The sequence below is a fragment of the Dysidea avara genome, chromosome 13 (assembly GCF_963678975.1).
Source record: "Dysidea avara chromosome 13, odDysAvar1.4, whole genome shotgun sequence".
Taxonomy (NCBI): domain Eukaryota; kingdom Metazoa; phylum Porifera; class Demospongiae; order Dictyoceratida; family Dysideidae; genus Dysidea; species Dysidea avara.
Window position 1 is genome coordinate 11,588,243 of NC_089284.1, and position 11,733 is coordinate 11,599,975.

General features: G+C 35.0%; 1 protein-coding gene across 1 annotated transcript; it reads right to left on the reverse strand.

Annotated features, from left to right (window-relative positions):
- Window positions 1-4,378: 4,378 nt before the first annotated feature.
- LOC136242238 (uncharacterized) lies at window positions 4,379-10,064 on the reverse strand. Its single transcript, XM_066033654.1, has 5 exons — window positions 9,436-10,064; window positions 8,941-8,996; window positions 6,904-7,011; window positions 6,239-6,579; window positions 4,379-4,936 (listed from the first exon to the last, which is right to left on the reverse strand). Exons 1-5 carry the CDS (start codon window positions 10,062-10,064, stop codon window positions 4,496-4,498), a joined length of 1,575 nt encoding a protein of 524 aa, XP_065889726.1. The 3' UTR covers window positions 4,379-4,495.
- Window positions 10,065-11,733: the final 1,669 nt, after the last annotated feature.

Below are 11,733 nucleotides of genomic sequence, written 5' to 3' on the forward strand. Positions count from 1 at the left end.
GATAATAAAGGTAAGAAGTAGTACACCTACCGTCACGTACTGTACCGTGACGATGCAAAACGCGATCCAACAAGGAAAGCAGACCGAAAATTTTACTGAAATTAATAATAATAATAATAGCTATATTGCTTTACAGAATTGTGGTACAACTATACACATACAGAAAACTTTGGCTTCAGTGCAAGGGACATACAATTCTGAGGTTCTACCAGACACCAGCTCTGGTAGCCTATGTAGCTAGTTAACTAACTAGCTATCTAATTGCATGATATAACTTACAATAACTATAATTACTTGGTGCAGGAGTCTTGGAGCATCGAGAACAAGGGCACAAGTAATGAAATCTACAGGGAGTATTGTCAAAATTGGGTTCCATAGAAATTTCTTCAGTTTTACTTTGATTACTTCTAAAGATTGAAACAAGTCAATTAGCTATTGGTAGGGAATTCCACAGTCTGGGTAGGCGATAAAAAATATTAATTCATAATAGGGTTGGTGTGGGCTGTCTTGGGGTAGAGCTTGGAGCCAGCAGATCTTGTAGTACCAGTAGTAAAATTAACATAGTTAAGTATGTCGAATTTATCAGATGGAAGTTTGATGGATTTGATAAAGAATAGGATATGTCAGCAATTTCGTAAGTGTGTACATTAACTGCAGTATACCACACTGGATTAGCCTAGATCTGTAGTCTGAATGATAATTAGATAAAATAAATTTGGTGGCTCTTTGCTGTATTTTTCAAGTGATTCGATATCCTTTAATAGATAAGGTCCCCACAGTGCTGAACAGTACAATAATTTTGATCTAACTCGAGTAATGTATAATGGTTCACGGGCCTAGGCACATTCGGAGTCCTTGAATACCCTACACAGTAAACCAAGCGATTTGTAGGCCTTAGATGAGATCATTTCATAGTGGTCTTGCCAAGTAGTGAATTGGTAAAAACAATGCCAAGATCTTTACAGCTGGAGGGTTCAATAATTGTGTGACCATTGACATTGTAAGTGGAATTGAATTTACGGTGGAAGCTCATAAACCAAAACTTTGCCAGGTTAAATGAAAGTAAATTGTTAACAGACCAGTTAAATAAAGAATTGAGGTCTTTCAATGTCAAGTGTGGACAATATTTGTCTGAAGCACTTTGTATCATCTGCAAACTCAAATAGTTGTGAAGTAATGACAGATGGTAAATCATTGATGAATATTAAGAAGAGCAAAGGACCCAGTATGAATCAGACACAACTAGGCTTATTTGTATTGCATTATATACTAAATGCCTCACCTTCGCCCTTTTTTGAATTTATAAACGATATCATAGGGAAACACTATCTCACCCAATACCTCCCTGTACAAAGTCTCCACACCAGCAAGGCCATTTTGTTTTGTGACATCGGAAAACGTCATTGTGGATATCGGAGGTTGACGTAATTTTTTAAGTTCATTTCATCTCCTTTTGGGGCTAAATACATGTAGCTATGGGCTCCACTATAATATAGGTACTTCAATGTATATAACACATCATGTGCTAACATTTTATAATTTCACTAATAATAGTAATAATCAGTCACCCAAATAGAATAAAAAACCATACAACACAACAATAATTGCCACACTTCAGGTAGTAGCTACAACTAGCTGCTTAAACTACAAAACACCAAACTTTACTATACAGCATTAATTGGCAACTGCTAAACATGGAATCATATGCATGGTTTTGCACCTGGCCTGCCTTGCTATCTTTAAATGCCATAACATAGAATTTTTGTCATATGTCATGGGCAATGGTGTCTGTACATTGTATGTCACACAACTTGTGTTAATATGCATGCATACAACAGAACCTATTAAAACATGCATGATTATTGTTTGTGTATTTCAACAAAGCCATGCACAATTATAACTGTATAGTGATATAAAGCAGATATTTCTTTACTAGACAATGAGTTTCCATGCATGTCATGATATAATTATTACAGTAACATATACTACAATGTGACTGGATCTGTGAAATTAAAGCTCAATAATTATAATGACGCATTTTTGAATACTTTTGTTATACAATATTTATAGTCTCCTTAGCCAAATGTATATGCTTTGGTAAGTTTCAGTCTGATATGCCAAAATTTTTTGTTCGAGTTACAGCCCTACAAAGTTGCAACAAAAAAGTAGCTACAGCAAGTATAGCGAAAATAAATTACAGGTATGTAATCAAGTAACTTCCAAACACAATGATTATGGAATTGATACTTGGTGTTGCACCATCATGTTTAGTGGCTGATCCAGAGGGGGTCACAGGGGACGTGCCCCCTCCTTCATTCCTTTCAAAAAAATTGTATACAAGATATAGATACTCTAATAGAGCAGTCAATCACTCTAATAAAACAGTCATAGTGTTCATGAGGTTAACTATGAAGCTATAAATAAAGATCTTTATATACTTTACTAGCTATTCAAAAATTTTCAAATTTCAAAAGGAAGTATAGGGGTTGATATAATATACAGTGAATATGCACACTACAAAAAAGTACGTAAACAAGTTTAAAAATGTTACAGCTGAAATGAGAAATGATCCTGCAGTAGAAAGCAAGGAAACAAGATTAGACGACTACTTGCTAAAATGAGACACACTTTAATGCCTAATTTTGGCTAGCATCTTGAAATGAGACCATCAAAATAGCCAAAAGTAGGGATTAAAGCCTGTCTCATTTTAGCATGTAGTCGTCTACTGCAAACTGAAAAATCAACTTTTACAAATCAATTCCCCTACCATTGTGGGATGTTCATCGCAGCATATCATTGCTATATCCACCATGAAACTGGAAGCATGATTGTTGTCTTCACAGAAATAATTATCGAATTTTATATCTCACGACTGAGACGTAAAATGTATTTTTAAAATTTTGTGCTCCACACAGATGACTGGAAGAAACTTGCTACTTAGGCAGGCAGGCAGGCAAGTGAAATGTAGGTGAATTTTGAATTTTTTAAAACTCACTGTACATTGAAGCATCGCTTCGTTTACCCAAGGTACAGTATCATTATATCGGTACTAATGCATTCCGAGTCCAGGTGTTTTTTTTCGGGTAAAACTAGTCTTATTGCAAGACCATTTTTTTAAGGTGCGAAAATCCACGAAACATATGATTTCTTACCAACCCCTACTATACAGTACTATTGTACTGTATGATAATATATACATATGGTAAAGGACAGCCATTATTGCTGTGACCTTTTTTTATTTTTTGCTCTTCAACTTTTCAGCAGTGTGCATCCTCTCTTTCCAAACTCTGGATCCACCCCTGATGTTTACCACGAATAGAGAAATCCATTACTGGGTTTGTATCACCTTTCTTCACTATACACATACAGACGAAATCAGCCAAAGTTTTTAATAAATGTATACTATCACTTTTGATGTAATGTAAACAAATGTCCATATCCATTATTCTACAACAACAAAACAAAAATCCAATTTCTTTTTGAGTAGGTAAATAAGATAGTATCTAAGATTTTTCTTTATAAAGAACAAAGCATTTGAAAATTTTATGGGATTTTTAATAATATGCAAGTATGTTACCCGTTGTAATCAATGCTTTATACTGTAAAATTTAGGCTTGCAATGTTTTTACAAATCTGGTCACCAATAATTACACAACTAGTACGATATGCTGATTGTTTCATGATTTTCCACCACTACGCATTCCACAGAAACTTGAGTTGTTGATTGCAGAAACATTCTACTATTCACCATGCATAATAACAGGTATAGGCGGCGGAAAGGGGGGGGGGGCTAGGGGGCTAAAGGCCCCCTCGGTCTGCTGAGGGGGGGCTTAGCCCCCCCCCCTCAGAATGATATCACACCGAAATTATCTTTCTTGGAGTGGGACTGAAAACCGTGATTAAGATCGAGATACTCTAATAGAGCAGTCACTCTAATAAAGTAGTCAGTGTGTAGCGAGCTATGAAAGGATTTTTATGTAGTTTATCAGCTAGAAATGGTAGCTGGTGAGGTGGAAAGCTCTTGTCAGTCTCACCTTACCAAACTATAGAAATAAGTCTGGGTCAGCCCAGCCCCCCCTCATATCAACTACTTCCTCCGCCACTGATAACAGGTACAACAAAGCTGAAACTATGCATATCATACTTAGTGTAGAAGAACAAAATTAGTAAAACAAATAAAAAAAGCATATATAGCCACATACGTATACTTACATTCAAATACTGATTGAATCTATAAGCGTACATGTCTGCTAAATACTGCTTCATCCAGTTTCTTGTAAAAGTTTAATAATATATTAATGAACAGACTGAAAACAACTATTTCATTGTTAATATACATATATAATCACAGTATTTGTATATAAATGGTTGGCTCTTCACCTTTCGAAGGGGAATGTGCCGAAATATGTATGCACATGACATAATGTTTGAATTGATATACCTACACAGCACAAAATACAGAATGTAATACATTTACTATTATTCAGTTAATGTTTCATAATTGAGTGCCACTGACATCATCAACTTTGACAGTTGATGTTTTTTGTTGAGCATTTTGATGCAAAATTGCTAGTATTCTATGTAATGCTCTCTTGATGTCTTGAACTTGGATAGCAAATAGAAGATTTAACCAGGGAACTAAACCCAACAAAAAGTAAGTAGCAGCATTTAACTCAGGCTTAAGGTGAGACTCCAGATCGTCTCTTTCCCCAGCACATGTATCAGTTCCATTATAACCAGCAGCTTGACAAGTGAAGTAAACAAGTAACTTGAACATGGCAATATCTCCATCTCTGACTGTGATACTAACATTGACTAAGGCTGTTATTCCAAATATGATGAAGTAACATGAAATTATTAGGACCTTTACTTCAGGTACACTAAACTTTATATAACAAAACCATTTTGATGACTGCTTCTTGAAGAGCTGCTGTTTCTGAAACAAATAATTAAATAGTCTGTATGCATGCATTCAAATTTGGGTAGCCTTTGAGCATGGCCTTGAATTACAACTGTCTATAACTGCCTGATTATTATGATAGAGGAAGACAGGAAGCTGTTAGGCTTGACCACTTAGGTCAACATTTGTTAATTCCCTGTTTCCTGCCATCTGCCTGTGTGCCACTTTGCCTACCGCATGTTGAGGCATTCGTAATTATTATTGTAATTAAGATTTAAAATTATATAGAAATATAAATTATTTCTGTGCTCGAGATCGAGATACTCTAATAGAGCAGTCAGCAACTCTAATGTAACACTCAGCTATCCTACTAGGCTACTACAACAGTCATACCTATTATTTATTTCCTGAGAGGCATTCAAACTCCTCTAATAGTTATTTTGTTACTACATATCTTGGAAAGTGCTTTGTTGCACTTATGAAAAGCTTACAATCCTTTGAAATATCTGCCCTTTTGCTTGTAACTGATTCACTGGTGGACGGTGTATTGTCATTTTGAAGGCTCACCAAAATAATGAAGTTTTAGTTATTAATAATAATAACCACATGCCCTCATACACTACCGGATTGCTCTCAGGAAACAAGGAATCTTATCATGTTGGCCTTAGCTGTGAACATTAATTTATAAAAGCCTAAATAACAGTTAGCAAGAGTGGAAGGTATAATTATTGGAGAGCCCTATGTAGTGCATCTATAGAGAAGATAATATTTTTATAAAAACAAAATCGAATGGTTATAAAGAGTACTTTTTTAAAGGGATAAAAAGCACATAAAAGTCTAAGTTCTTTACATTTTCATGGGAAACAACCAGAATTTACTTTTGGATCAGTAACTATGCTCACATAAACAGCAGCAGTGGCGGAAGTGGCAGCAGCAACATTAGAAGCAACAGCAGCAGCCACAGCAGCTGCAGACAACAGACTCTTTCGTCTGCAACTCATTACCCAATTTGAAAACTTTGGCTATGCTCTTCATCAGTATAATACTCTAATATAACAATCAGTGATTGTTCTATCACAGAATACAGCTAGGTATGTTCAAAATTTCTCTGGAATTGGTTTGCACTATTCTAAACTTAAGTGTCAAAATGCTGTGCATATCTTGGCACATGGCTAGTCTGGCTGGTTTCCTATGTCTCTATATGGCTGCTGTGTATGAACAAGTACTCACAGAACATTAATTTTAGTATTTAAGCAAAACCTCACTGCAATTGTAATTTATGTCTACAGATGTAGGGTAACTACTAGCAGATCATCATACATCCTAAGTTAGATTTACCTGATGTAGTATCCAAAACATTACAATAGTAAGAACTACACCAGCTCCAACTGTTACACAAAGTGGTACACACATTGTGTAGAAACCAACTTCTCTTGATGGAAAACACAGCACCGGAGGAAATCGACCAATGTTATACTCTGATACTGATACAAATATCACAGGTGCAAGAATGGTAATAAAAGCAGCTCCTACTACTTCTATCACATGAAGGATGATCTTTGTTCTCTTAAAGTCTAGTTGTCTTGATTTGACAGGAAACACAATTTTAATAAACAAATGGATTACATGTAACAGCCATAGTACACTGAGAAGCACCAACAGCCAATGAAACATGAAACCTAATTAATAGAAAAATATTTTCATTGGAGAAATATGCACATACTATATGTGACCGAGTGTGACAAAATGGGGCTTATAGCCCAAAAATACATGTGTTTGCTTAATAATGTGTATCTCCATTTCTGTGTAAGCTATAACAATTCTGTAAGATTCAGTGAAATCTCCATAATTTTCTACATAAGTAATAATAAACTTTAAATAGTTAGCATGTCCACAGAAAAAGTTATAAAATTTCAAACTTTGAAAATATGGTCAAAACTTGACAGGCTATAAGCCCCATTTTGTCAGACTGTGTCACATATTATATAATATACTGTACATACCTGAAACTTGACAAAATGCCGATGGCTCTCCAAATGAAACACTTAATGCTTCATGAGTACAGTACAGTCTTTTTTGTCCACCAATGTACGTGATTAGTACAAAACACACTATAATTATATTGTGTACATTATGCAAGATCACATGTTCCATTAATATGTGCTTATATCAGAACACAATTATAGTTTTGCATACAGCTGCAGCCAAGAGAATTAAGGACTTATGGGGATGCTCTGAAAGGTAAAAAATTGATGCATCTCTAGTGTAAATTTCATATGTGTGCTCACAACCCTTGGAAAGTTATAATGGCTTGAATTCTTTAAAACTGTCTATCTCAAAGTCATTGTTCTTTCAAAATCTATAGTATGTATGCATTGAGCTAGATCCTCAAAAACATTTAATAACTCGCAGATGTGATTACACACAATCTTGAAATTTGGCTCATTTGTAGTACTGATTGACTTGCTAAAAATATTTATTTCAAAATCTATTCTTTCAAATGACTGACATAATATTTATGGCCAATCAAGATTTTCACCATACATTTCCTATGGGAAGCTATTAAAGTGCAGTTTCCATTACAACCCATCCTCAAACTTGTTATGGAGCCAAACCGTATGTGTCTATTGTTGACACCTTTGCTGTTACCACTAATCATCTGGTTAGATGAAATGTTAACTCTCTTAAAACAAAATTCACTTTTAATTTGTAGCTGTTTTTCAGGATCCAGCTCAACTTGCAATTGTACATACTACAGTCACATTTACTATATATTCACATTGAGTGCTGTCACCTATTATAATTAACCATGATCAGGCATTTTCTTAAATGAGTTGTAATTGTTTTATCCATAGCTCACCTCAATGACGATTCTACTACAGGGGAGCCAAGTAGGGCACAGCATGATTATTGTTGTATGGCTGTAATATTAAGTAGAATTTCAGGAGGGTCTGGGGGTACAACCCTCCTGAAGCTGGAAGAGTTTTGCAATTTGAAGGCTTGAAAGCAGCCTAAAATTTATGCTAAAAACATAAAAACTGCTAAAATTCTATACTGCAACCTTTCCCCAAGATTTTTCAAAACCTATTTTTCAGTGGGAGGGCCATGGCCCTCCATGTCTTGCCCTTAGAATCATCTATGGCTCACTTTATATGGATTGCCCAACATTATTTATAAGATGTTGAATAAATATCTGTGGAACTGCATAGGGCAACAAACTGGAGTGCAGATTTGGAAATCTTCCCAGCTCTCTCACATGCACACACACACAGTCACATGGTTATAGTTACACACATGTACATGCACACACACACACACACACACACACACACACACACACACACACACACACACACACACACACACACACACACACACACACACACACACACACACACACACACACACACACACACAGAGTCACATGGTCATAGTTACACACATGTACATGCACACACACACACACACACACACACACACACACACACACACACACACACACACACACACACACACACACACACACACACACACACACACACACACACACACACACACGTACACGCACACATTCACGCATGTACATAAGCACGCACACAACACATTGCTACACATATACACACAGAGTATACATACACAGATACACATACACACACACAACACTCACACATGCATGCAAGCTGCAAACACATGTGACCAGCCAATTTATCACCTTTTCAAATACTCTTTATGTTCAATCTCACCAAATATAATTTTCTAGACTACACAATGAATTGTAAAAGTCAGACTTCTAGAAAGGCTATGATTTTTCATTATACTGGTATATCCATACAGATTTATTTGTAATAACAATAATTGTTGTTTAAATATTTTACGTAGATGGGAGTAATGCCAATCCTTACTGAGAAAGTAATGCAGTTATGCACATTACAAATGATGCAATTATGTACTAAATTTCAAACTAGATAACACCAAATGTTGGTTATCTTATACACACTATAATAGCCACATACAGTACTGACAGCAATACATATGCATACCTATGACAAAGGCACACAGAGTTTTGTATAGTACTAGAACAGATGGAAAATCCAGCCTGCAAAAATAATTATTTAATGACTTGTAAAGATACAATATGCAAATGTGTAGCATGCATATATATCAAAATCAAGATTATGTTAAAGAGCTAGCTGTTGTACTGGTATTTTCTGTATTGCATTCAAGTAAGCAACTGCTCTATTAGAGTATCTTGCAATTGATCCTTAAATTTCATGATTTGCAAGCATTCTGCAATTTAACTCTTTAAGTATAATGTGTGTATGTACTTCCTAATCATTTATAGACATTTATAAAGCATGCTTAAAGAATATGACCTTATACCATAAAGAAAAATGTATAATGTAATGATGCAGATTTTTTGTTATCTTAATGCTTAATTGTGCAATTCAATAGATAAAATTACAGTTTGCAATTGCAACACTTATACTGTGCTTAGTACTACTACTACTACTACTACTACTACTACTACTGCTTACAATGCTTTTTGTCTCCAAATGGCAGCAATAAATACCAATACTCCTCCAATAAAGGCAACTATTGAAGAAAATACTATCACTGATCTTTCTCCTAGTTCAGTGTTGGCTCTGTATTGTGAGAACTCTCCGCACAGTGGTAGACACAAGCCACAGTATTCTTTAAATTGATAGTGACATTGTAAAGGTTGTGATATAATTAGTGTAGTGTTATCATCAGTGATATTATCAACATTACTGAAATGTTCGCAGACTGGTAAAAGTGATGACGATGATGTAGCCATGACCAGCCTCCACTCATTATCACACACCACATCACGAATATTTCTACATTGTTCCTGGCTTATAAGGTTTACACTACCATTACCATCACATGGGGGATGTATGTACTGGCACAGAAATGAAAACACAACTTCAGCACATTGTTTACTAATGAAATGAGTGCCCATAAACTGATTCAGAGTAGCCATAAATTGTCCAATATCATTTTCAGAAATCTTCTTCAGTGTGAGCGTAAATAATGAAGTAGTGTCATATATTTCCAAATACTCTGCACATTGTCCACTATAGCTAGTACATGTCTCATCATACAAAGATGGAGTAAAAATTCCATCACCACTCTGAAATGACATTCTTAAATGTATAGCATACACTCTTAATTTTAAAAGCAAATATTTGTTTTGAATCTGCTAAATAACATAGCAAAAATCTATTGTTGGTACTGTATATATGAGGCCATCATTATTACATTGCTTGTTTTCCATCACCTAGTAGAGCAAAAACTGATGCGGGAGGGAGGTGATTATTGATTATTAATTATATAGTTGACTCTTGTTATTTGAGTATGTGACTGCTCTATTAGAATAATTCGATCTTGAAAGGTGCAAAGACTGTGTACCCATGCACCCTGTTGAACAAGAGTGGAAGGTCACTAACCCTTTAGTTACTCTTTATATGCACAGCTAATACATTTACCTTAACCCTTGGTTTCCCACCAATAGTTTTTGTCATACATTTTTGACTTTGTGATAATATTTATTTTTAGATGAATGGAGACAGCTTTAATAAATAACATACATTTTTATTGGATCGGTAACCTCTAAGCAAACATTAGAAATAAAAATTTCCTTATAAGAATCTAATACAACTAGGCTTTGATATATATTCTTATGTATTCCCGCATCTACGTCGTGACAGTATTTTCTTTGTAAAATCATCATACAATAATCTTTTGCCCTGATTTTTTTCTGTTTGTGCCTATATGGTGTAGCTACCCAGCAAATGTCTAAAAGTTGTAAATAAACAGAGTGAATCTATTGTCATAAAATCTTACATATTTATTCACCCATTTTGGGACTTTAATTTACATCATACTTCTAATTAAATTATTCAATCACCATCCTATTTACACCACTAGTGCATAATTATGTAAAAAAGTGCTGCTAAAATTTTGGTGATGATACCTGTAAGTATACAAGAGTTATAAGGTTATAAAGCTGTTTGGTTAAGGAGTTTGTAGTTAACACTTGGTCATCTTGTGCCTCCCTCTGTCATGAAATAGTGCATTCACATGGTTTATAATCAAATAATTAAAATTTGATGTGGGTACTTAAAAATTGATGACGGGAAACAAGGAATAAAATAATGATGGTCTAATTTAAAGTTGATGCAGACCCAGATAAATAATTAATTGTTACTAATAAATGCAAAAATACAACCTAACTGTCTACATGTTGTGCAGTGCAATTTTATGTAGAGAAAGGGGATAAATGAGACGTGATGAACTTTGATCAGAACATGTGAATAAGTATTGTGAGGTACAGTTGGGAGTTTAGGTAACCTTGTGCCATCAATTTTGAAGTAACCAAATGGCTTTAATGTTGATTTACATAATAATTATGTGAATGTTCAGTTGCTAGTGATACCAATACAGCACTGCGCATGCCAACTGATTATTAATATAGAAACAATTAGAAGGCTGGGGGCTCACAAACTTCAATCATGCATCTCACAGTACAATACAGTAGTGATCATGGACATTTGGGCTTTCTTGCCAAATATCGCCCAAAACCATCCTCACTTTTCTTTCTTTCACAACAGCTTGGCAGTAGTATAGAGGGTATCCATTTGATGTCACACCAAATATTTTCCATGTTAAGTTCATAAATGCATGAGACAAGAGTGAGTTACAATTATTTTGAAGAATGCCATAAAAAATTAGCTATGGGCTTGACTTCTTGATTGTTTAACATAACTTTAGTTTTGCCTGAGGCATGCCTCTTTCAACTTCAGCAGCTACAT

Bases quoted from the DNA above. Each gene is read 5' to 3' on its own strand.
- LOC136242238 (XM_066033654.1), bottom strand. From the start codon at position 10,064: ATGTCATTTCAGAGTGGTGATGGAATTTTTACTCCATCTTTGTATGAT. The intron at 7,012-8,940 runs GTATGCATATGT...ATATAATTATAG, and splicing joins TCTGTGTGCCTTTGTCATAG to TGTGTTTTGTACTAATCACG. The intron at 6,580-6,903 runs GTATGTACAGTA...TCTATTAATTAG, and splicing joins GGCATTTTGTCAAGTTTCAG to GTTTCATGTTTCATTGGCTG.